The sequence below is a fragment of the Pholis gunnellus genome (assembly GCF_910591455.1).
Source record: "Pholis gunnellus genome assembly, chromosome: 14".
In the NCBI taxonomy this organism is placed as follows: Eukaryota; Metazoa; Chordata; class Actinopteri; order Perciformes; family Pholidae; genus Pholis; species Pholis gunnellus.
This window is the reverse complement of record NC_136541.1, coordinates 6,858,367-6,885,091: the sequence shown is the minus strand read 5'-3', so window position 1 is coordinate 6,885,091 and position 26,725 is coordinate 6,858,367. Positions and strand designations below refer to the sequence as shown.

Here is a 26,725-nt window from a genome sequence, read left to right as displayed (position 1 = left end):
ACGATTAGCTGTTGAAATTAAAAACCAAACAGTAATTAGAAAGTTTTATCATGACCTCTTGCGGAGCTTATAACTCCCTAATGTGCTTCATAAAAAGCAGACACGGCGTACTAAGCTTCATTGCGATCTCCCTGTGAGCACTTCTCTTACAATCAACTGAATAAAGGTCGGTTTTACAAAATTTTATACACTCTTTACCATTTTAGGATGAGTATATAGCTTCCCATTTAAGGTAAAAAAAAACCCATATATTTAATCCAATAAAGCTAGCAGCGCCTGGGCCTTTAAAATCTAGTGTTTGTTGGCATTTGGTGTGGAATGCATTGGAAGTCTCCCTCCTATAATTGTCTCATTGTTCCACAATTCCCAAACCAGTTTGCAACATCCCTACGCCCAAAGCTTTTGTTCCTCTGCTTTCCATCCCATTTGTAACTGACGTGGGAACACAATACAGCATTTTATGGCACTCTTTGTTGGGTGACAAATGACAATGAGAGTGTGAGAGCAAGGTCTTAACCTACTTATTCATACCATGTCTTGGCTTGTGAACAAAGTAGTTGATTTATGTCCAGGACTGTGAAAACCTCACATTAAAAAAAAATCAGATCAAGAAAGAAATTGCATTTATTGAATATTAAAAGAATAAATCATGCATATGTGGACTCTTAACCTGGAACTAAACTGCCACATCAAGCCAGCCGTCAAATGTTTTAATTTGAATTTAAAAAATGTTGAAAAAGTACATTTCCTGATGACGTGGTTCAAACGTGTCATTTCTTATCAGCTGTCATCAAGGTCAATTTGGAATTTAGAATTGACTGACGATTTGTGTGCGATAACATAACGTTAACCTGCAGTGGGATAAACTAAACCACTGTGGCAAAACCATATTCTTTGTCAGTCAGTGGTGGATGTTAGTGTTGATATTTATCTAGTTTTCAAAATGACTTTTTCACAATGTTAACTAATTTAATCACACATAGACCCGCCAACAGATGCACACACAATGCATCAGATTTTGGGTGACCATGGCGTAGAAGTGTTACGAGATATGGATAATGAGTTTATTGTTGTTATTGTTCTCTGTCCTTTGTCTTTTTCTGAAATGGCCTATATATCTTTTGGGGGGAAATAATATTAGATTTTATTGATTTATTACCATTTGACAGTTCATAACAAAAAATACATCATTTGTGTTGTGGTCCTTCTGATTTATACCAAAATCCTAATTCTCTCATCCCTCTTAATGGTTCCCTCGTGTTGTACAAGTAGGCATACATTTTTACTTTCAATAATACATTAATAATGCACAGTGGAGTAGATACATGTGTGTGAGCTCTTACCGTCCCTCCCTGCTGGCTCTCTCTCTGAGAGTCTGCAGTAGCATCTTGACCTCGGCTCTCACCAGCTCTTTGACTGCGGGGGGGTCGGCTAGAGGGGAGGCCCGCTGACGTGGGAGCGGGGTCCCTGCTCTGCTGCTGCTGCTGCTTCCTTGCTGGCTCTCTTGCCACAACTTATGCCACATCTGCGCCTGCAAATATTATTATTATGATGAGTGAGGGGGATTATGCATACAATAATGAATCATACTAACAGGTTACGAGATGTGCTTTACAGACTTCTGTCAGTCCAGGTGACTCATTCACAGCTGACAGTTTATGATCCTGCACCATAATGATAAATGAAAACATTTTCCCTCTTTTAAAGCAGAGTGGACAGTCCAATTGCGATATGCAGCAAGCAGTGATGCAGACATCCGTCATCCAGCGACTCTCCTGACAGCCTCCCTGACTTGGGATGACAGCAGGACTTTTCATGTCTCAGGGAAGGCGGCGGAGGATAATCTTATTTCTTTATAGCGTCAGTGAGTCCAAAATATGACTATAATCTGTGAAAAGGAAATGATGCTGTGCGTATCGGTGCATTCTCAGAAGTGTGGGTAAGTGCAGGATTCTCCAACGTAAATTGAAGACTACACTGTTTGTACAGGATCAAGAAGGATTGTTGACTAAGTTACCTGTAAAGGTATCCTGGCCTGATATCCTGCAATGGGCTGTATTCTGCTTTTATTTTGTCAAAGAAAAAAGGCCAGCGTGAATGCATCCATGATTAGTTAAACTATTGAAAATGGGGAAAATATATGAGATTAAAATATATATGATGAAAACATGAATGAAAATCTTCATTTTTCTCATCACTTTTTGTTAGTGAAAACATTTCCAGAGCCGTCCCGGGCACAAGAAGAACATTGTTTACTGCTATAAACATTGAACATTGTCTTCTTGGAAAAGGAAACATTGCAATCTTGGTGAAACTTTCTTTTATCCGATACATTTTGGTGAAAATCTGTAAATCTGAAAAGAAAACAGCCTCACTCTCCTACATTACTGTTGTTAATTAAGCCATATCATACTCACACTATGTCCCACCATGTTAACATGCTTTCCCACTATATTCCGTCTGCAGTTGTAGAACACGTAGCTACATGTGGCACACAATGAGCATGGTGAACTTGGGCCATGTGAATACACAAACATCCCCGTCTGCTGCAGGACCAGGCAGCTTTTTAGTCCTTGTAATTTTGCTACAGTAGGATAATCACAGCAGATCAAAGAACTGGAAATGTGGAAAAGGTCAGTCTCTACGCCTGACTTCCTCTTTGAGCCAGTAGAAGGTCTGAGCACTCAGGACTGTACAATAGGTTTACTTTAGCACTCAGCAGCTTGTTTTCTGCATCTTCACACAAATCTGTGCTAAAAAAAATCACCATAATTAACTATAATGCAACAGCAAAAGGATGACTTGAAAAGAAATAAAAAACAAAAAAATAAAAGATGTTAAAATGTTGTGTGTGTGAATGCTTGTGTGCACATATGTCTCAGTGAAGTCTGGTGACCATTAAGACCTCCACACCTGTTGCCGGCCAATCATTTCTGTCATGTTGCAGTCGAAGACTTCAAAGGAATACACTGGAGGATACAAAACACGCCACTTCTGGTCTTTGCATGTGTGCCCATGTGTGCGCACGTCCACTCACATACCAGCATTCACACAGCGTGTTGCACACACACGTACACACACACACACACACACACACACACACACACACACACACAGACACACTCCCTCTGCTGTGAGACTGTTTATCTCATCCAGGAGCTATTTTAAGGGAAAGCTGTTTAAATCTGTCAGTTAAAAATGACCTACTAGAGGTTATTATGTAGAATTATTCAAATTGGGGTTTAGAATACATTTAACTTAAATACCTCATTTTCGTTCAGTAGAGAGAACGTGGTGAGCGTGTAGAGGGAGGTACAGAGCGATTGGCCTTGGAGAGAGACTTGAAAAGAGAGGCTAACGTTCCCTCTGATCTCACCGCCGGAGACAAAGGAGACCTTGATGGCGGGAGGAATGGTGGTGTTGAGGAATGGAGGATTCGCCTTCAGATCAACTATTACTTTTCACAGTGGCTCACTGAGGGATGGAATTCATTACATGGCTGAAGGAGAAATAAACTGGGACAGAAGAGGGATAACATAGAAAGACATGGAGACAAGCAGACGCAGACATAAAAACAAAAAGAGGAAAGGGAAAGATCCACCCTGCAGTATTTGTAATAACTGAAGAAAACCTGCTTGCACTAGTCGAGTTGAATGGGGCGCTCTGTGCTTTGTTTTTGATTTTTTGTTTTGCTTAGAAATTTCGTAAAGCTCTCAGCGTAAGTCTTTCTTTCCGTCTGAGGGCTTCAAAGCCAGCCACTGCAGACACTGAACTGTAGGTGAGAAAACATCAGAGAAATATTGAAAGTCACACACATGCTACACACACACACACACACCTATTTCCTCTACGCAGACAGATACACAATCGAGTCAAAGAATATGTGTTGCTAACGGTCTTAGCAATGGTTGAGGATTAGCCTCTTTAACCCTGTTATACCGACCCCCTGACTCACTAAGCTTGCTGGGCCTCTTTTTGTACGTGTGTGTGTGTGTGTGTGTGTGTGTGTGCGTGTGTGCGTGTGTGCGTGTGTGTGCGTGTGGGTGCAGATGATAGTGTGTCTAAATGAGCTGAATTACTCTGCATCATTCTGGTTTGATTTTTGGTTTAATGCTTCTTTGAATAGTGCTTTAAATGCAGGTTTTTTTAATGTAAAAAAGACATTTAATTTCATAATTTATTTCTGAATGAAATATGTGTGCATGCCGGTGTGTGTGTGTGTGTGTGTGTGTGTGTGTGTGTGTGTGTGTGTGTGTGTGTGTGTGTGTGTGTGTGTGTGTGCGTGTGCGTGTGTGTGTGAAAAGGAGGGCGTCTTGCGTGCCGCATATAAAAAGTGTCACATGTGATTTTTAAATGTCAACTGTCATAAAAATACCATGTGGTCAGCATCTTCAGGGCACAGCTTGAGAGCTGAGACAGACTTTGTCCACATGTTTTTCTGCAAACAGCGACTGGCCTGATGGATCACTGCAGGCTGATAACATCTACAGATGGGGAGATTTAAAAATACCGAACACACGGAAGAGAAAACGGTAGAAGATGGCTGAAGGTAGGAGAGTGGAAAGGCAAAGATGACAGACGGAAGACGGACAGAGGGAGAGAGGCTAGGTTGTACTTTAACTTGTTGGCGCCAGTGACCGCTTAGAGGGGAGAACATTTTCCATTTGCACTTTTAGAAGCCATTGTAAATGTAAATACCACTTAGATACATTGGAACAGAGGGTGATTATCTTCAAATTGCATTTGAACACAACTTGACAGCTTTCAGAGCCTTCATTTCAAGTTTTGGACACATTATGCTTATTTTATTGCCACAAATGGTGCCCATCTGTAGATATTCACTATTTAGTGATACAGCGCAATTCTATAATTTATAGCAGATTCTTTTGCAGACCCCCTGACAGAGTACCACGGACCCCACTTTTAGAACCACTAGTGTAAAATACACAGTTTGAGAAAGAAAACAGCAAATACAGAGATTTTCAAACCCAACAAAAAGTGCTGATAAGAGGAATTCTTTGTGTCTGTGTGAAATCTACAGCTACAGACTTGGTCTTAAGTGCACATGGCATGGCCTCTCTTATGTAATTCAGCTTTAAAGGAATGTTCCTTCAGTAGACTATATAGGCTGCCTTTCCTCACATTTAGGTAAACCACTGAGTCTCTTTCAATGCACTGTAATGTGTTGAGTTTCATTTAGCTGAAATGATTCGTTGATTAATCAATCAGTTGATTGACACGCAACAGTTTTGATAAAACTTTAGTTTATTCATTTAGGTTATTTGTCTCTGTGTTATATCAGGTTTCGGATTGATGATCGGACAAAACAGGACATTCGATGACGAGACTTTGGGCTCTTGGAACCTGTGATGGACATTTTTCACTATTTCTTTTTAGATCTTACAGATGAAACAATGAATCGATTAATTCAGAAAAATGTTAAAATAAATCAACAGTGAAAATAGTAATGACTGAACTAGATTCATTTTAACACAGTCAGACTATGATTCACTATCATATCAAATTGTGCAAGCTACAGCAATTACTGAAGTCCTGTTATTTTATGATTTCATTATATTTATAATTCTTTATATTCATGATTCGTGACCACACTTAGAGAGTCACTCGAGTCTTTAATTGGCCTATTTCGTGAGGTGTGTGCCACTCCACCGTAGCTGCATGTTTCATATCAACCAGCAGGTCTTTCTTGGGTGAGGTCATTTAGAGCTGAGTGCTCACCATGCAATGGGCTTCAGGGCACAGAGTTTAGCTGGCCTTAAGGAAATATTGATGTCTGTCTGCTTGGCTCACATTTGGACTTCACTGCAGCACAGTGCCAGCTAACCCACATTTAACTTTATTAGGGAGTATGGGAATTAATGATTGTATACGCAGCCAAACCAACCTACTTACACAACCTAACCACAGCAGTTCCTAAATTCTTTGGTCAGGAATGCTTGGGTGAGCAATGTTTGGATTCACCCTGAAACTGAGCTGAAAAGGAAATTCTTGTATATGGTGTGGTCGTATTCTTGTGGGATGCTACCACAATCTCTGAATGCTTTGAACGAATAAAACATGAAAAGTGATACAACGCTTAACCCGCTGAATCTGAAGAGGAATGTTCCAACTAAAAAGGCATGTATGTCAAATGTAGCTATAGACATTCGAACAAATCAGACATATTGCAGGCAACACTCTCACCTCAGTGTGCACCTCCGAGTACATGTCAACCAGAGAGGAGCCCAGTGCCGTGTGGATCTTCGGCAGATCTGACCCAGGAACATGTTCAGCGATCAGGCCCCACAGGGACTGGCCAGGGCTCCAGAGCTGGGTTCCATCCAGAGACTGCATAGGAATAGTAATCTAGGAGTGAAGGAACAGAGAGAAACTGCGGTGCTAAAATGTAACTGTACATTTACTCAAATACTGTAAGTACAATTTTGAGGTATGTATACTTCACTTGAGTATTATCCTTTCATTCCACTTTATATTTCTACTTCACCGCCCGCATTTCAAAAGGGAAATATTGTATTTTTTACCCCACTGCAGACTGTGTAACCTCTGCACCTTCAGCTAATTAAGTAAGGTTTTTGCATGCAGGATATTAACTTGTAATTGAGTATTTTTGTAGAGTAGCGTTAGCTGAACTTCTCTCACCACTGAGGCCATACGCTAAGGTGGAGGGGTATGAAACTGTTCACTGCATGGAGCTCCTTGTTGGAATAAAACCTAAATTAATTTATGGTTCCTCTTGCTCTGCCTACAGCTGTCAGCTAACGATCAAGACCGAACATAACCGAATATTTCACAAGCACCACGTGTTGACATAGTTTATTTCTAACACTAACGACTAAATGATAAAAAGCCGTTTGTGAAAAACACGTGGACATTTCATCAGATGTATTCTCTATGTTGCTAAAGAGGAAAACAAAACGCTCACCTCAACCTGGATCTAGCACAGTTGTGGTATCCAGGGTAAACATTCCAGTTGCTAGAGGGAGATCTCGCGAGATCCGTGAACAGTCGGGTTCTCTGGTTCTACCTCGTTTGTTGGGTTCTTTTTGCTTTTTGCAAAAAAACGCAATACAAAGTGACACACTGTAACAGATGACCTATAAATACCACATTCTATGCTTTGTAGACTCCAGTAATTGCACATAATGAGCACAATAGACCGCCTGTGCTCTAGTAACAGTCTGTAATAGGCCTAATGTTAATTCGGGGGAGGGACAGACATCTGCTGACACTCGGGTGTGAGAGGCAGTGAATATAACTTTCCCTCTTTATGCCCCCCCCCCTAACCTCCGCCCCCTTCCGGGCTCCTTACAGACGTGTGCGCAGCCCCAGTAGGTCTCTGCGGAAAGAGGACTGAGGTAACGCCGAGGATTTTAGCGTCCAGTAACAATGTAATACTTTTGGGTAACCTGTCGACCAAACACTAACTTTTTATTTTGAGCAAGGTGAATTACATTTGTCATCATGCTTTTCACTGAGCGCCCTGCCTTGGAGCGCAGTTTGCGCACGGCAGTTTTGGCACTACTGCTTTGCGCGCAGGCCGGTTTGGGCTTCTCAGTCGCCGGACATCAGGAAAACACCTGCGAGGCCAACGGCAGCATATACTTCTTGGGGGAATGGTATTTTCTGGACTCCGATCACTGCACCCAATGTGAATGCACCACTGAGGGCTCCGCGTGTTCCCGCACAGAGTGCACCTCTCTCCCGGCTGCGTGCATCCATGTCAGCCACTACCCCACCGACTGCTGCCCCAGGTGCGAAAAGATCGGGTGTGAGTACCGAGGAGTGGTGTACGAGCTGGGGCAGAACTTCCAGGTAAGCCTGAAACCTCTGACACCTATAAGCTTGCAAAGATGGGGATGGCCTGTTGATGGCTTCCAGGAGGGATGGGGACGGCATGAACCTATAGATAATCTTATTACAGGGCCTTAAATGTTTTGAGATTAGGGCTAATTGTCTCTTCTTATATGGAATCAGAATATAGTCAAAAGGATCTACATAGTGTACATAGAAGTGTTGCCCATTTTAGAGGTCAGCTCTGAAGAAACATCTAAGGGATTAGAGAGATAATACATTTCATTGTTTCTAACTTTTCTCTAGTTTTTGCTATTTATTAATTAAATAGATAGTTTTTACTTCCTCATGAATCTAAAATGCTTGAAACAGTCCAGAAGAAGAAGAAGCTAAAATCACTCTTTCGCTGAACTGTTTCACTGAGGCCATAACCTGTGACCAGTTATGAGCGAACACTGTTTACTTTTAAGGGGTCACAAGTCAAAAAGGTTGGAAACTACTTATAGAATAGTTTTGCTATTATTTGTGATGGATCTCACAGTTTTAGGTTAGAGTACACAAATACAGCAGTATGTTTGGAAAAAAAAGGCCTATTGGCAATAAGTCCAAAACTGCCTGTCTGCACAAATGAATCTTGAATTAATTACTGCAGCATTTGTGAAGGCTTTAATGCCATACTTATTTTATTTTTCTGGTTTAAATGTCACTTCAAATTTGTATAGGCTCTATGTGCAGAATAGGACTCAAGTCCAACTGTTGAGATGTTAAAGGAAAACCACATAGTATTAAAAAGAACAACGTGGACACTATGACCACGTTGAAGACCCCAATGATTTTCAGTTTTTTCTTTTGCAGGAAACTTTAGATAATGTGCAGTAGAGCCAGATTGTAAATAGCTATTACAGCCTCTTGGTCTGTTTCATGCATGTTCTGTACTACTGTTGCCTGTTATTCAAATGTATAACTATGCACAATATGATGAAACTAAAACCCATAAAACAGTTTGCCTAAACTCGTGTGTTATAATAATAAAGTAATAATAATAAGTATCAGCTTATATACATCTTTTTCAGCGTATTTCCTTCGAAAGCTTCTTGAACCATAGACTGTATTTCTGAACCGATGAACCACAGTCTGGTATGCCGGTATGTAACTTGAGAATACAGCCGGGAATTGGAGGTAAATAGCGCCCCCTTTTGAGATAGCATGAAGAGGGCTTGGGGAGAGGTGCTGGTCATAAATAACATCCATATTAACTGTCATACTGTTTGTGTGCGTGTGTGTGCGTGTGTGTGCGTGTGTGTGCGTGTGTGTGCGTGTGTGTGCGTGTGTGTGCGTGTGTGTGTGTGTGTGTGTGTGTTTTCCCAGCCATCAGAATGTGAGCAGTGTACTTGTGACAATGATGGCATCGCCCGCTGTCTGGTTGCAGATTGTGCCCCTCCGCCATGCGTCAACCCTGTCTACCAGGCTGGGATTTGCTGCCCTGAATGCAGGGACGGTATGTTGAAAATAGCAGAAAAACTGTAAATGTTGAAAGTGCCTGTCAGAGATGCCACGGGAGATTTATCTTCTCTGTGTGAACTCCACTATCAAATTACAATGCATTTGATCATTTGCATGCAGGGATGAGTGCGTATGCATTTGACCCATATGTGCTTCCCTGTTTGTAAAGTCTGTTCAACTGCGGTTACACTTACAGTGTTGCTCGTCTCCCTCCAGGTCCTAACTGCTACGTCGATGCATCACGCAACCAGGTGATCCCTGCAGGAGAGCCCATCTGGGTCGACTCCTGCACCAAGTGTCGTTGTCACGATGGCCAGGACGCCGGCTACTGGGAGGGGAACCGTCTCGCCACCTGTTCCCGCCTCAAACACTGTACTCCAGAACAACCATCCACCAAGAAAAACTGATTCACTCCGTCAGCAGAGAACCAGCTGTTACCCTAAAATATACAATCCCTGATGGCTGATACTCCTTCCATCTCTAAGAACACGCTGAACCCTCCCGTGCAGCTGAGATAGAAAATAGAGCTGCCATTACACAAGGAATTTTTGTATCCAAGGTTTCTGTAATACTGATGAGGCTTACTAAGTTTGTCTCTTTGGTGGACAAGGCTGGCCCACTAACAGGCCTTGGCTGCATATTGCAAACACGGTCTAAATTCAAGGCTAAGTTACAGACCGGTCAAAGCTCCAGCTTCTCTGCATGTCAGTGGGTTTCTAGCAATTTGATTATAATCCAACTATTTGGCTCTGTCACATAGACAGACTCTTAGTCAATAAGATCTTCATTCATTTAGTTTATATCGTGGTCCATGGCGCATATTCCAAAATGTGTTTAGTCAAACTAATAACTACAAACTAACACCTTGTGGCCAGATACACAATGGATAGTGGGTGGTTGGTGGAAGATCCATATACCTCCTAATACCTTAATCCGGCTTTACTTATATGTAACAAAGACTGGATAAGACTTAATCCTGCTATAGCTAAGAAGATGAATTGTAGTCCTTGAAAACCACTGAAAACAGGGAATTTATGAAGGACAAATTGATTAAATCTCTCTCCATTCAATAATATGGACTGCGGTGATGTAAATATAAGATGGTTGATTTACAGGGCCTTAATCCCTAAGCATACTGAAATGTCCGTACTCCTACTGAAAACACCATAATCAAACATATCTGAACTATAACAAACCAACTTCACCCTTGAAAGGTGACCACACTCCAGATATTGACCCTTTTATATTTGATCTGCCTGTCCACAGTTTCTTAAAAAATGTTTTAAAAGAGGGAAACGACTGGCAACACAACAAAGCCAATGAGATTATTGGATGATAAGGAATCGTAATTGACCTGTCACGGGTTGATGCACCAGCCAAATGTATGCACAGCTGTGATGCAATTTCAACTAGGAAATGGATCAGCGAAGTAATTAACAATTTATAACTGTCCTGTAAATTCTGCAGTTCAATATCCAGGCTAATTGAAATATAACAGATGAGACTATGGTCGAACATATGACTGTACAGTAGTTGTAGACAAGAGCGACGTGCATGTTCACTGTAGAGCAGGAAAAACAATGTGTAATTAACTGCTTTATTAATTGTTCACTAGAAATAACGCGTAGCCTTTCTTCAAAACAGCCCTCCTCGTTATTGCCACTGTTATCAAAGTGTACAGTTGTCGTCAGTATATGATGAAAATAAGTGTATTGTCATTTTATATCTGCAGAAGATCGTCCTCCTCTTTTATTTGTCATTATACACCGCTTTAATCTTGAGGGACCTTTGAATGAAAACCAAAAATAATCTTGTCTTGTTTCATGTTTATGTGCAGTGTTGAAGCCTGTAATGGCATTTACTTTTAAGTCTCCCAAGCTGCTGCTGTATATCATTACAACCGACACGTTTCACTGACTTGATTCGCCCCGAAAAGCTTCTTCGTGCAAGGTTTGGGATTAAGTTGAAACTTTTAGGGTTATTAACACCTTTAAAATCTCATTTTATCAGGAGACTTTATGAATAACTATTCTCTTTCTGTATTTACATTTACGTGGCGGGAGTAGTATTCAAAGGTATTCAGAATAAGAAAATTGAACGTAACTGAAGGCTGTTCTTCTATAGTTATGCTCTTAATTACCGAATAAACAGAAAGACAAGGTTACGGGAATAGTTCGACATTTTGTGAAATATACTTGTTTCTTTTCTTGCTGCGAGTTAAATGAGAAGATGGACTACACTCTCAAAAAAAAGCCTAAAATGTCAAACTACTCTTTTAAGTGGAGTTTAAATGTACCGCCTACAATAAAAGGGAACCAATATGAATCACACCCATGAATCATGTAGTGTGATTTGCTGGTAATGTACCCCGGCATCTTTTAAAATATTCCAAATTAAAACACCTTTCTATGTTCATTGAAAACCTCTTTGTGTTAACGCTTGAGTTACATCATTTTACTTTAATTAAACAATTTGCTGTTTTGTGACCGGTTTGGCTCTAAGAGGACAACGTCCTTATTTCCCTGCAGAGCAAAACAATTAAAAGAATGAAAAAAGAAGTAGAGGAGTAAAGGAGACAAAGCTTTACTTTGTAGCATGAAAGAGGAGATCAAAGAGGAAGAGAAAGACTGCGTAAGTAAAGCCGAAGGTAATCCAAACGGGGGTTTGGCATTTTAGGCCACTAAGTAACACGGAGACAACAGTAACAGGTTCATGAGTTAGAGTGTCTTCTTCAGTAACCGGGGATAAAAAAAACACACACAGCAAGCAACTGACAACACCACCATACAATCTTTAACCATCAGATTTATTGATTGTATAGAAAAAGTAGGTTTGATATGACATAATGCATTCTATATAAGATATAACATTTTCAACATTCAATGTACAAAAAAAAAAAAACATCGCTATAGATACAGTGATTTTTTAAAAATGCCCACAGGCCTGAAAGTCCTGTCTGCTTTACAGCAAAAAAATGTATTTGAAAAAGCGTTTCCGATACTTCACCACCTGAGGTGTGCCTGACGACTGGAACCGCTTCAAAAGTCAAGAGTCCATTAATAAGAAACATCAAGCGCTCCTCGTGGTTGTTTCTTCTTCTCAAGTAAAGGAAACGTTTCAAATACTGTTTCTGCTGACGTTTCTGTTGCTGATCTTTAACATCTGTACGTTACCGTTTGTACACACTGGGGCCTCTCTTGCTATATCCGTCATTGTTTCCAGTAACTGTCACTCCTCAGCTTGTACTTTCCTCATGTAACTGACCTCATTAAGGGTTGCCTGTCATTTGTCAGAGTAATGAAGCTAGAAAATTAACTTAATTTCAAAGAACTGGAGGCTTGGGCATAGAAAGTGGGCATTTAGTGGGAGGAGAGAGTTCAATGCTTGTTCAGTATTTTTCCCCATTTGAACAAAAAGGTGATTGGCAGAAATGCCAAATTCATTTCTTTAACGTGCAGATTGGAAAATCCGGTTTCTCAATAGAGTAACTGTAGATTCTCACGGCTGTTAGCGTGCGCGCAACATCATTTGAGGCCCTGTGATTGGATGTTTCCTGCCGAAATGCACTTGGGATCGGATATTTTCTAACACATCTTTTGTTTCTTCAGTTTCATGCCCATTCAAGTCTATGGGAAAAATGAATGACACTTTTACACCCAAAATATATACAGCTTCTCCAACTTTATGAACTCTGTGAAATACACAATACACTGTCTAGCTGCATCATGGGAAATGTAGGATCCAGTGTTTTTGGATCTTGACCCGTTCTCTTTTGTCAAAAGTCACCCAACTTTATGAAAGTAAAGCACTAAATCACTAGTGCTTGAATACTGTAAGAATGGGAAGAAACAAAGCTGTCATTTTGTTTGCTGTTTGCTGATAACAACGATTCCAAATGAACAGGTGAATTATGGAGGAAAACTATGAAGAAATTTATTTGGAAAGAAATAATGACTGCATTGGAAACTGATCTGAATCCAACACTTAACAAAATGTTGTCACTTCACATCCCACTTGAAAGCATTGACTTTGAAGCGGGACAAGTGGTGTGCTGTAAACAGCAGGGATTGTATTGACCTCTCCATAGATCGACTGCCCACTGAGGACACAGGAGAGTATCAAGGGTGGGTGAAAAGGAAAAGGAGACTCGGATAAAGTTGGGGAGAGATCGAGAAAAGGTGCACAGCAGGTTTAACAAATGGGGATGTGTACTGAGATAGAAAAATAAAGATACAGCAAGTGGCACAGATTCAGAGACACAAAGAGAGGCGCTGTCGATATCTATTGAAAGAAGAAGCACTCTTGTGAGACACAGCTGTGCCTACAGTAGGCCCACTACAAAGCACAGCAGAAGACCATTCACACATATACAGCCTGGGCTGGAAGAGCGAGAAGGGAAAAGGCAATGAAAGGCGAGATAATGCAAAGAAAAAGGAAGGGTGTGAATGAGTGTGTGTGTGTGTGTGTGTGTGTGTGAGAGAGAGAGAGGCGTAATTAGTAATATTCCAACAGGCTTCAGATGAAGATAACGAAGACCCAAACAGATGGAAACATTTTTGCCTCAACGCTGACCACAGAGGAGGCCAACAATGCACAATTTATAACACAATAAAAGCCCCAAATCGTTAAGAGTGAGAGAAAATTGGCAACAAAATTACAGTTAAAGCATTGGACACAAATGTTCCGTCTGTTTAAAAGATATATGGAAATATTTTTTACAAGTTTTTGTTTCTAATATGTTTTTTCAATTTCTAAGAAGTCATTTCTGTATTACCCATCTTAAAACTCACGTCTTCTCACATATATTGATTTTACTCCCTAAAATGACCTTTAAATAAAAAAGAACCTCAGGATGGATCACTTCTGAAGGCATCAGTTTGGTGTTTAGGCGTCGAAAGTGGAGACAAGGAAAGATGTCTGTTCTCTTTTCACACAGGGAAAGTTGTGAAACTCATATGAGACTAAATAAGTTTTGGAAATTAGCAAAAAATGTAACCATCAGTTACGAAAAAGTGTGATAAAATAAATTTAAATACAGAAGTGACAGCTGATGAAGATAAAATCTGAAGCGGCAATAGAGACGTCAGTCAAACTGCTCAGACGATAACTTCTCATTACTGCCATACAATTCACAATTTCCACCAGCAAAAGACTACCACCTTATCATTTCCTCTTTCCGGATATGATTGCCTTTTCCTTAAAGATTTAAAGAAAAAGATAGCAGAGAGAGAAAATGTCATAGAAACAGTATCAATAGAATTGTGATAGGTGGTCTTGTCTGTGGATTGTAAATCAGCTTTTGTATTCGCAACAGCTCAGGGAAACCCCTTTCTGCCCCATATGCGTTCAGAAAATGTGGAAAATGTCCAATTTCTGAATGAAAAATGCATATTTGTACTTGATCAAATCTTTACCGTAAGGAATATTAATGAACCTCAGGCCATTTGCACTTTACAGAGACAAAAATTGTACGTTTGAAGCCCAGATTACCAAAATAAACCTCTTCATCTTTCTTCAAGTGGAGTGAAAAAACCCCTCAAAAAAAACAAAGCTTCCAGAAACCTAATCTCCAAAAATGTGCCCGATGGGGTTGAAATCATGACTGAGTTGTCAGTGTATCTCTGCCTTGTTGTCTTCAGTTCCTCGATTTGATTTCAAATGCATTCCCAGGGTAGTTCCACGACTCTGCATTCAGCACAGGAGAAAACTCCTCAATATGTTTATACGCCGCTGCAAAACTTTCCCGTCACTCCAACGAGTCGGTTTCTGTTTCCAAAGTTTGTTGCTGCTGACGAACATGTTTTATCAGCGTGTCCCAGCACTGTAGATGCAGGCACAATACACATTCATTGACTGATACCGGAGGATTTGATTGAGTCATTTGATCCAAACTCCCTGACACAGACGTCAATATTAAATCGTCGTGTTAACATCACTTGTAAAGATAAAAGATAAGAGTCGGACGAGTTCTTTGATATGCAATACATCACATACAAGTCCACGGAGCGTCACTGCACGTCGTCATATTTCGTTAATGTTACAGTTTGCCTCGAATGGAAATCCCCATTCTCGTCACCATCACTGTGAATGCTTGGGAAATAGAATGTTTGATGGCGTTTGTAAGGTTCGTTGTCCACAAGGTTTGTTCTTTTTCTGATATTTCATTTCCAAACAAGTTGGTTCCACTTCTCGTGACTCTCCTTCTGTCCATGTAAAAAGTCATTTCTTTTCATTCTACTAATCTGGTCAGACATTCCAAGTAATCCCACTCGATGCTGTCTTTCAGACCAGGTCATGGAAACTTTCCAAAGTTTCAAATGCTGTCCCCCGACAACGTTTCCTGTCAATATCCTCTGTCGATATTCCACTGGCTGTCCTCCAGTTTACAAAAGATTGTTGATGGAAAGACTCCAAGTTTCAGCTTCCAAGTTTGACGCCGACCTTTGGTCGGCCACTGACATTTGAGCTTTGGTCCACACTCTTCAAAATTCTGAAGTCACTGATTGGTAAAGGTAGGAGGTGTGAAGCCGTTGGCTGCTTGAAAAAAATGTTGGAAAGAGCCTGAGTCCTGGTTACAGAAATGGCAAGCTGCAATCTTAAAAAAGAGAGGGAGAGAGAGAGAGAGAGAGAGAGCGAGCGCGAGAGAGAGAGAGAGAGAGAGAGAGGGCTAAAGAGGGGAAAAGAGACCATGATGTGCTTGTGACCTTTCCTCTTCTTTCACTCCTGCATCCTTCCAGATGTCTAGGATATGTCTCCTCTTTATTTCCTTCCTATGAGCGCTCTTCTTCTTGTCTTGTTCCCTCATGTCAATGTGTGTCGTCCCCCTCGTCTTCCTCTTCCTCTAGCCCTTAATAGGCCGGGGCGGTGGTTTGCCGATCTCCACGGAGATATTTGTGTACAGAGGGTACCTCTTGACCTGAACCAGTCTGTAGGTCAGAGAGCTGATGCCGTCCTTCTTCATCGTGTTCTTCGTGTTCTGGATTTTATTAAACCTGGAGGGAGAAAGACAAAGAAAGGAAGAGAGAGGTGTGAGAGAGGTAATGCGGAGACGATGAGGCACATTTTTATTAAAAACAATACCGACGAAACTTCAAAGTCAAATCTGGATTTCTACATGAAAATCGTTGCCTCTTTATTAACACATGTTTGTGTGAGTCTAAGGAGGGATACACGTCTGGGAGGTCTGGGTTATATTATGCTCCAGGAAATGCTGATTATTACAAGACTGTCTGTTGACATGTTTCCTATTGCAAAGTATGAATCCTCTGAAGACACAATGTTTTAGGTCCAACACGAGTATTTAATAAAACAAAAGAAAGCCAAGGTTTCTGTGACTTCATTGGGGCAAATATCTGACAAAAGTGGACCCCAGCAGCTAAAAGGGGATCAAATGGAGCAGTGGTTCCCAAACCTTTTGGCTTGTGTCCTCTTAAAACATAATATTGTCTACATGCACTTTTTGTGGTTGTTGCATACCAGTTTAACAAAAAAATATTCCGTTATTAATAAGAAAAAAAGCAAAGATTAAAGGGAAAAAAAGCTCCCAACTTTGTGAAGCATAAATACGTTTTTTCTTCTTCTTCCTTTCTCTAATTTTGTCTTTTGTTAATCATTAAGCAGAAACAACCCTCTAATTAGCAACATCATGAGAAATTAAGTCCACAATCGTAGATCTCATTAGCAAAAAAATAACACAACACAAAAATAGGGAATTTATCAATACAGGAAAAGAAAATTGAAATAATTTAAACACATATTGGTATTGGAAGAAGTATTGGAAGAGAGAAAAATAAGTTATATAGTGCTGTAACTTCAACCGTCAAACGCAACCAAAACCCAATTTACTGCATGAATGCTAATACATGAATCTTCTAAGTAGCTGTACCTGTTCAATAACCTGAAAGCAGAGAAGAAACCGTTCTCTTGTGTTATTCAAATTAAAGTTGAAATCCAGTTTCCTTGTGTGGATGTTGACCAACAGGTGGTGCTATAGCGCTGCACTGTGACTCAGTGAACAGTATTATCCATCACATCCGCCTCGGTTTGTTTGAATAATGATGGAATATCCTCGGCAATTGGCTGCAATTCAGCAGTTACATCAGAATCTGCTCTGATTTGAGCATTTAAGATGGGAAAATAATTCACGCAGTGTGTCGGACAGTTACACAGTGCTGCTGCCACGGGCTACGGTTCAGTTTGGGATGCACCCTCTGGCATCAAAACAGATTCATTACACAAAAACTCTTGTCACCGGCGTAGTAGTATCAGTCCTTGCAGTCAGTCAGGGTGGAAATGAGGCCACACTGGCGAGTGTCTAACAGCATGTTCACAACACTCCTGTCTTAAAAATGCCATTTTACGTGTGTGAACAGAGAAATAGCGGATTTTCAAAAGACTCAAACAAAAGACGTCTTCTTAATGACATGCTTGGACGTACAAATGGAGTTGACACTTCAGTCCGACACGGACCACTGAGTCTACACAGCCTTGTCAGAACTGCCTAGTGAAGATCTCCCCCCTCCCTCTGCATGGCCTTCTCCTTCTGTCTCTCGCAAATCAAATCAAAAAAGAGCCTTAATGGCATGAATGGTCGCTGGGAAGATGTTGTCAAGCATCTTTCCCTTGAACAATATAACACAATAAGATATAAATAGTTCCAAGGATTGGCACTTCTATCTACAAAGCAAGGGGGAATAGTTTAAGAGTAAATGCAAGGACAGGAAGGAAGGAAGGAAGGAAGGAAGGAAGGAGAGGAGGAAAAGCAGGCAGTTTAAACTGAAATGAGGGCAGAATGGCAGTGGAGAAAAATACATGTCTGAGAAAGAGAGTGACAGATGGAGGGAGCAAGACATACTGATATTAAAAATAAAGGGAATGAGAAAAGAGAAATCTTTGGGTAAATCTATCAAACGGCGGAGATTAAGAGCAGTGAACTAATCCCTATATACATGCAGAGGATATAAAATGCACGTATGGCTACTATCTACCGTTTCAAACCTGTCGGTCTCACTTATCTTACTTTTATTCTGGAGGGCGAGACAAAGACATTCCTCCTTACATATTAATTAGCCTGATTTCCAGAGTCTTAACTGGGCTAAGTAAAGCTCTATTTTAATTCCACCGAGGGTCTCAGAGGAAAACATTTCTGGTTTAGGATCTCAACAATAGCTCGTCATGCCAGCCATTGAGGCTGATTTTGTTCTGGTGTCATACTTTTTGAGTTGACCCTGTTGTAGAAAATGTCTCAAAGGAATGGTTTGACATTTTGGGGAAGAGACGCTTATTTGCTTTCAGGGATAAGAAGCCACTCTCACATTTGTATCATAAATATGACGCCACCGTGAGCAGCTGGTTCGCTTAACTCGGCACAAAGACAGGACGCAGGGGGAAACAGCTGGCCTGGCTCAAAAGGTGAGAAAATCCACCAACTAGCCAGTATCAAACTCACTCATTTGCGCAATATCTCTTGTTTGTTTAATCCAAAATTGATCTGACCACCTGCAAGGTGAGGGTCATGTGACGGACAAACACAGCTGCAGGTGACAGTAGGCTTTCTGGTAGCCTTGCTACTTGTACCACAGAAGAAGGTACACCATGACACATGTCTAAAGCAACCAGAATTACCTCCTTGTGGTTGCTTCTCTTCCGCCAACCAAAATGTCAACACATTTGTGTTGAATTGTTAAATAGTGAGTTATGGCCATTGTGAGGTCACAGTGACCGCGGCGTCTCGACGAATGAATGAAGAATGATATTTTTACAAAGCAAATACTTATTTGCTGCTAAAATAATGCTCTGAATCTCATGTATAAAGCCTTTAAAGTCGCCTTCGTGGTTAATACAGTTTTACACACAAGCCACACACTCTGTATCTGCACAGTCCCGGGATGATAACATATGAATGGAATATTGAACAATGTTACTGAGCGACTGATTCATTTGCAATGCATGAAGCGCAGTTTTCTAGACAAAACGTGTATGTGTGTATGTGTGTGTGTGTGTGTGTGTGTGTGTGTGTGTGTGTGTGTGTGTGTGCAAAGTGATACTTGCGGCTGGTGATGAATGTGCCTCTTTCTTACTTCCGCTGGCCCAATATCTCATTGCTATGCCTAACCAGCATCTCTGAAAGGGCTGAGAGAATGGACTCCTGTGTGAGAGCATGTGCATGTTTGAGTGAATGTGTATATTTATATATATATATATATATATATATATATACATATCTATATATGTGCATGTGTGTGTGTGTGTGTGTGCAGAGGAGATAGTAAACATTCACCAAACAGTCAAGGCAACGCCTCCCTTGGTAAATGCTGGACATTACACAGGTACTCCAGATAAACTCTCCCAAAAGGCTCAATCATTAATCTGAATCTACACAGAAACACAACCTGAAGACAAAGAGCGGAAACAGGCCTCCGTGTGGACAGCCTGGAACATTTCTTTTTAGGTATTTCTCATAGACAGATTGTCTGTAGTAAGTTGTTGCTGTAGATGAGAGTTGTTTCTGCTTCACTTCCATTCATAAAAATGTGATTAATGTGATGCAAACATTTGCTGTATATGATGGTCCCTGGCACCTTACTGGTCATTTGAAGAGTTATGTAAGTGTAATGGCAATGAAGATCCAACGACCAGCCATGTCTCTTGGCAAGTCGTGGAGAGTCAATTATCGCCACGTCTGTCCTAAATGTCATCACTTCATTATTTTATCCTGTTTGACATTTTTGTGAAATTTTCGTAAAGCCTCTGAATTTTTGAGTTATGCCCAAAAAAGTGTTTGGTGAGGTCACAGTGATCTTGACCTTTGACTTCCAAAATAATCAGTTCACAAAGTGGACAAATTGAGCCTCATCTTGGAGTTTTTTTCTCATAAATTTCGACTTTAATCTCTGAAGTTCTGCATTTTATTTTTTACCTACAATGGCCTTAATATGACGTCGTTGTAAACAACCCTTCTCTCCTCGACTCAAGCCATCAGGTGTCCAATCCTCCCTTTCACAACCCCCTGATTGTTCTGAGGCGCCATGCTTTATCTAAGTCTAAATACCACTTATTTTCAAAAAAAATCCGTAAAGCCAAAATTTCCGAGACATTATAATGAGTGTCCAGAAGGGCTATAAAAAAAGAAGTTTGATCCGACTAATAGGATGCTATTTTCTGCCCCCTCGCTACAGTTATGAATAATGGATCGGCCCCAAATAAATAGCATCCCTGTTGGTGTCACCTCTTATTGAGGGAGTCTGATCCACAGACCAGAGAGCGGCAGGAGGAGGAAAACAGGAAGTGAGTATCAAGCACACAGAGACCCAGACCCAGACCCAGACACACACACACACACACACACACACACACACACACACACACACACACACACACACACACACACGCACTTTCAGTCTAGAGGGGGATTTATTGATTTTGATGAAAGCAACTTGACTAGTCTGACCTAGCCTTCTCCCATCTCTATTGGTGTCATTCCAGCAAGCAATTACTGAGGGACTGTTGAATCTTTCTCTCTGAGACACACACACACACACACACACACACACACACACACACACACACACACACACAACAATGATGGATCACATATTACGCAGGCCTGGTTATTTTAGAGATTGTCACATTTAAGTTATTGCTGCCATTTAAGAGTATAGATTGTTAGTTTTACAGTTCTCACACCATTTCTAGATGGATGTCTGGCACATCACTAGTTTCAGCAGGAGCTTGTTGCAGGTAAAAAAAAAAAGATTTGCCTTCCTCCCACACACGTATAAGGGGGGTGGCTTTTTATCTTTAGTGGTTAGCATGGAGAAGGGCACGCTGCAGGTGATTTGACCAAATAAGGAGGCATATAAAATCAATAATAGGTTTATAAATGCAAGACCACCAGGGCTTTTCTCTTAAAGCTACTCATCAAAATTGTATCCAATAAGACAAGCTGCAAGCTAATTACTACAGGATTCATCAGCATTGCTAGCAAATTGTCTTGTAGTGAAGCAAAACAAGCACCTGCCTGTGAAGGTGTTTGATATCATATAAGAGAGATCTTTCTTATAATCAGCAGATGCTTGTTGCATGTGAAAAACACGTTCATGCGTTTTCAGTCACAAGCTCTACTTTAGGCACATTTTCCTTCCACCTACACCTGTTTTAGGGGGTGGATTTTATCAGTTATTCTAATGTCAGGATCAAACTCTTCAAATCACAAATGCATGGCTGCACACTGCAATTTAAGTGCCTACTCATTTATTACACTAACTTTGTACGGGTGAATGCACCTCGACAGGAATGAGGATAAGATATAGAGCGATTAACACAGTTATGCAAAGTCATTTAGGATGAGTTAACTCATCAACTCAAATCTAAACCAAAGTGTAAGGTTGTATGACAAAATAGAATACTTCTCACTTAAGTTTAGACTTTGTGTGATATTCAAACCAAATGGTCTATTTCATAAAAGACAATATATAAGAGTCTCAAAAAACACATGTTCAGCGGCTATATGCTAAATGCTGTTACTGATTTTCATTTTTAATCTTCTTATAAACCATATTAGAGCCACAACTAAACTAGACCTCAACTGTGAACCCTGTCAAAAGAGACACAACTAAAACAATATTGAAGGCGGGAACAGAGTTCACTACGTCTTCCCTCTGCCCCAGCTGCAACAGCTATCGTTTTTTTGTGTTGAGCGGCATCGTTGCCTGGTCTATCCAGCCATGAGAACGGGGGGCTCTTAGAGGCGAATAAACAGTGATAATCCACGTTTAAGCAGCTTAATGTGAGGTGCTATACTCTTGGTGATTAATGTGTCTAGGAGGGCTCATCTCTGCATATTGGGTCTCATTCATCAAACCATAAAATAACACATTGGTAGCATTTTTACACATTCATCTGAAAAGCAATTTAAATGGGTGTAGCCAAAAGAGCAACATTTAAGCCCCTGAGCCGTATCTCTGAAAAGCAATTTTTGGTTTATGGAAAAGGTTTTGTCCTTGGCATTTTAAAATCTTCCAATCTTTCAGTGACACGAAAGACCAAGCTGTGGTCTACTGTTTTCTTAATTTACATTCTGAGACAGTTAACGGTCATCTGATACTTTTATGTGACTTTTATATATGAAACTGCATCCTTATCTGCAGTCAATATCTAATGACATTACAGCAAACACCCTATTAGCGTTCAGTAGTGTCAATATTTATGTTACTTGCATTTTAGCAGAAACCACATTTGAATACAGTAAAGACACAAAATTACTATGGCATATTTAAAATGCCTTTGGTGTCTTTTGCCTTTTGATAGCTTCATGCATTGATCTCTTAACATCCTGTTATGAGTGAAATCTTCTATCAGTCATAGGCAACTCCTCAAACATTAGTTTGATATCTTTTTTCTTGCATAATTCTCCAATTTTTCTTCATCTTAGTTGTATAAACAGCAGTCGCAGCAGTAGGGATATTAGTAGTTGTTTTGTGGTTCGGCGTATATTCAGGGCTGTAGATACCATTGAGGACACTGAGGCCCTCAGTTATTTGTGTGTGTGTGTGTGTGTGTGTGTGTGTGTGTGGGGGGGGGGGGGGGGGGGGGGGTTAGCAAACACATGGCAGGTATGCTATAGGATGATTCCAGTATTCCTGTCTCAACATATTTCAATTTGATTACATTTATACCAACACAAATTCAATAAATAAAAGGATTCAGACTCCACCAGACAGATAATACTGAAATGCCTGGCAGTGTGTAGAAGACAATCAAACATAGTGAATACAATTTACAGCCCCAATGATTGAATAGTTAATTGAATAAGTAAAGGTGAGTTAAGGAGAATTTGACATCTGTATTTTAAAATCCCCTCCGCTAGATAAGCATATACACTACATCGCCCCAGTGATGCAGTTTTCAAAATAGGTCTATAATAAAAAAACTTTATATTCTATTAGCATTTCACTTGCAGTTTCTTATGAGGAGCTGCTCAGTGGCCAACAGCAGGAGTGCTGGTACAGCTCTCAGGTGTGAATGTGCAAAATGTTAAGAAATACAGAAAAAAGGGCAAAGCTTCTCATTGAACCATCACTGCGTAAAGGTTAAAAAGACCTTTAACATTTTAATTCTAGCAGCAGATAACATGGACGACCAAAGACATGAGAATCATAATTAACTGCTTTTACCTCTCACTGCTGGCCTATTATTGCCTGTGTTGCTCATGTTTCAGTATATTTATCCGTAGCCGACTCTAATTATAAGGACACATTATTGATAGTGTGCCCTTTGCAGTGCAACATAATCATAATTCTCTCAAATGGAGGGGAAAAGTTGGAAAGAAATCTGTGACGACTGTGCAGCTACGAAACAAAAGCAAGCGCGATCGATCCAAATGTGAAGCAGGAGAACGAGTTTGGACATTGATGCAGTACCTCTGTGGGTTGGGCTCGTTGTGTTTGTCTCTCTCGTGTTTAATCATTCTGTAGCGGCCGATGCGAACGTCTGGCCTCGACACCTTCATCCCATTCAGAGTGATCCTGCAACACACACAGATACAACATCTGTTAAAGAGAGAGTGAAACAAGCACAGAGAGAGAGAGAGCGACAGGAAGGAAAAAAGTAGAAAAATAGCCACAAACAGAGGGAAGAGGAGAGGGAGTTCACCATGGGGTTTCATTCAGAATTTCTTTTTTGGCTGAAACTAATTATTATTTTCATGGTCCTTTAATATCTAGTTTTTTTTAATCAATTGAAAGGTGATAGGGCTACAAGAAATGTATACTTTCATTATTGATTGTTCTACTAATTATTCTTCAATTCATTATAACTATATATGGTTTTTAAAATTGTAAAATAACAAATATACAACTAAGCCCAAAATGATGTGTTCAGTTTAACACACACAAAAGAGTTGCAAAATCGTCACATCTAGGACGGAATCCGAAAAGTTTTGCCCAACAAAAAGACTTCCTAATTCAATTAGTGGTGGTATACCCGGATAGAGTCAGCGGATGTTCAAAACCTCTATCTATTAACACCCACATATGCTTGTTTGACTTCTACAGCTGCTCATGGCGTTCACGCACACACTGCAGTTCTTCACAGAGGACTCTCGGGGCTGTGTTTGCCCTAAACAGTGGATAATTGCCATAAACACAACTCATTGCAAACAGTGTTGCACACAAAAACAAACAATCAGAGAAAACCCTCCTGGCTCTTTCTGAAAAAAAAAACAAAAAAAAAGTAGAAAGAAAAACTCTGATCAGACTTTTATAACACTAAGAGAAACACATTGTTCAACTTCAGGACCTGTGAACTTGCACGGACACCAGCTGGAGAGAAAGACGAGGATTTACAGTGTGCCTCAGTTTAAACAAAGCATGAGATCACAACTCAGAGACGTTGTATTACTACTAAGATACAATACAAGGGCAAATCTGCACAGAGATTTATATCTAATGCTACAACAAATGGAGTGTAGGCAACACAAACAACAGATCTGTTCCACATAAAGCCACATAAAGCCAGAGTTAAACCCAGGGGTTGACAGAGCCATTGATATTTGTACCTGCAATGATATAAAGGAATTGTGTGTGTGTGTGTAGTGCATTGTTATTTGTCGCAAAGCTCTGGTTCGTGCAGTCTCTCCGTCTTAAAAAGCATCCATGCCTGATATTACTCCTCAACAACTGCTCGTCTGCACTTGCAATGCCTCCTCTTGTCTCCAAACGCCTCACCTCCTCCTTTCGCCTCTCTCCTCTTCTCACATATTCACCTCCCCTCATACCTCTTCTGTCTTTATTTCCCTTCTCTTTCTGCTCCTTTATTCCCCCCTGTTTTACCTCCTCCTCTCTCTCCCACTTCTCTTCTTCCCACCGTTGGGTCGTTGAGGGAAGATACCAAATATTTATACTATATCCTGAAGGTTAATAGCTGGTACTTTGTGCTGATGTGAGATGTCAAAGGTTCTGCGTTTCTTGGCAGTAGCATGATGAAAAAGCCGGTATTTGAAATGCATAATAAGGAAATATTTGAGGGTTAGGGTAAGGTGAATCTTTTCACGGAGAAATATTGAATATGACACAGAAGAAGTAGACTACATGGAGACAAAAGATATAACATGTTAGTTGGTGCGTTTGAGAGATGGTGTTAGGTGAATTTATAAACTTGGGAGAAAACCACGGTAGCTAATTCCCTTTGCTTCCTCTGTTTATGCTAAGCTAAGCTAATCACCTCCTGGCTCCAGCTCGAAACTTGACACGGGCCGTGAGAATGGTATCAATCCGTTAGCAGGAAAGTAAATAAATGAATTTCCCAAAATGTCAAACTATAGCTTTAGAAATGTTGGTAGACATGTTTTTGAAGTTTGGACAGAAGCCAGGTGAGCTAGTTTCCCAGACTGCATGCTGGGCTAAGCTAACCGCCTGCTGGTGCTAGGAGAGAGGTGTCGATCTTCTCGTCTAGCGCTAAGATAGCAAATAAGTGTTTTTATCAAAGTGTTAAACTATTCCTCTAATCAGTCACCTTCTGCCTTCAGTATTTATGCTACGCTAAGCTAGGCTGTATTGGTTTATTGGTCGCTGTCCTTCTCCTCTATCTCTCTTCACATCCCCTCCTTTCTTCTCAGCTCATCTCTTAGCTTCTATATCCTCTCGTCCGTTCTTTCCATCTCTCTTCACGGCTTGTGTCTTTTCACCTTCCTCCTCTCTTCTTTTTCTCTCCTCTTCTATCCGCTTCAACGTTCATCTCTCTCCTCTCGTCTTCTTTACAAAACAGTGAAATGTGAATAAGCCAGAATGTGGCCTCTGCCAGCAAAAACAACATCAACCCGTGAAAGACAAAACCCAAACTCCATAAAAACAACCCTACCATAAATAAATTCATCAGAAAACTAAATAACCTCTCTCTCTCTCTCTCTCTCTCTCTCTCTCCTCTCTCTCTCCTCTCTCTCTCTTGTCTCAGTGACTTTGCTGACTTGACATATGCATAGATAATTGCCTCGGTCAGTGTCTGCACATGCAAGCATGCATGCATTTACATAATTTAGAGATTTATTATGAAACAAATAATGTGAGAGTGAGCAAGCCAGCCCTCTCCTCCTTCTTGTCCTCAGCGTTCCAGTGTAGTGAGCTTAGTTATACATTATGCACAGTTCTGCATCTTTAATATAATCTTCTTTGTGCCCGTTGCTCTGCAGACTCTGGTGATCAGCTAGAAATGCGAATCTCTCTCCCTTCATGTGATTCTGTATTCATTTTATATTTATAGACTCAGATCAGTAAAATATATTTAGAGCAGATTCAAGGATTTGTTTGTTTTGTTGTTGTAGAGACCTATTTGTTGTTGGCTGTGTTTTGACTTTGATGAGGCTTTTGGAGTGGTAGAGGAAGTACTCAGATCCTCAGTAAAGGTACTAATACTA

The 26,725-nt window shown here is 40.5% G+C and overlaps 2 protein-coding genes across 2 annotated transcripts in view; one reads left to right on the top strand and one right to left on the bottom strand.

The window, feature by feature from the left end:
- Window positions 1–7,382: 7,382 nt before the first annotated feature.
- Window positions 7,383–11,709, top strand: LOC306705668 (von Willebrand factor C domain-containing protein 2-like). Its single transcript, XM_079172483.1, has 3 exons — window positions 7,383–7,833; window positions 9,181–9,310; window positions 9,532–11,709. The coding sequence occupies exons 1-3, from the start codon at window positions 7,483–7,485 to the stop codon at window positions 9,720–9,722; spliced, it is 672 nt and encodes a 223-aa protein (XP_079028609.1). The 5' UTR covers window positions 7,383–7,482; the 3' UTR covers window positions 9,723–11,709.
- A 4,447-nt stretch (window positions 11,710–16,156) lies between these two features.
- Window positions 16,157–26,725, bottom strand: part of b4galt2 (UDP-Gal:betaGlcNAc beta 1,4- galactosyltransferase, polypeptide 2) — a gene marked incomplete at both ends in the record, with an annotated part of 119,957 nt that continues 109,388 nt past the window's right edge. Inside the window, 2 exons of the mRNA XM_079173333.1 lie at window positions 16,157–16,307; window positions 23,736–23,840. Of these exons, the coding sequence (XP_079029459.1) occupies window positions 16,157–16,307; window positions 23,736–23,840 (256 nt within the window). The remainder of the gene's footprint in view (window positions 16,308–23,735; window positions 23,841–26,725) is intronic.

Bases quoted from the DNA above. Each gene is read 5' to 3' on its own strand.
- LOC306705668 (XM_079172483.1), top strand. From the start codon at position 7,483: ATGCTTTTCACTGAGCGCCCTGCCTTGGAGCGCAGTTTGCGCACGGCA. The intron at 7,834-9,180 runs GTAAGCCTGAAA...GTGTTTTCCCAG, and splicing joins AGCTGGGGCAGAACTTCCAG to CCATCAGAATGTGAGCAGTG. The intron at 9,311-9,531 runs GTATGTTGAAAA...GTCTCCCTCCAG, and splicing joins CTGCCCTGAATGCAGGGACG to GTCCTAACTGCTACGTCGAT.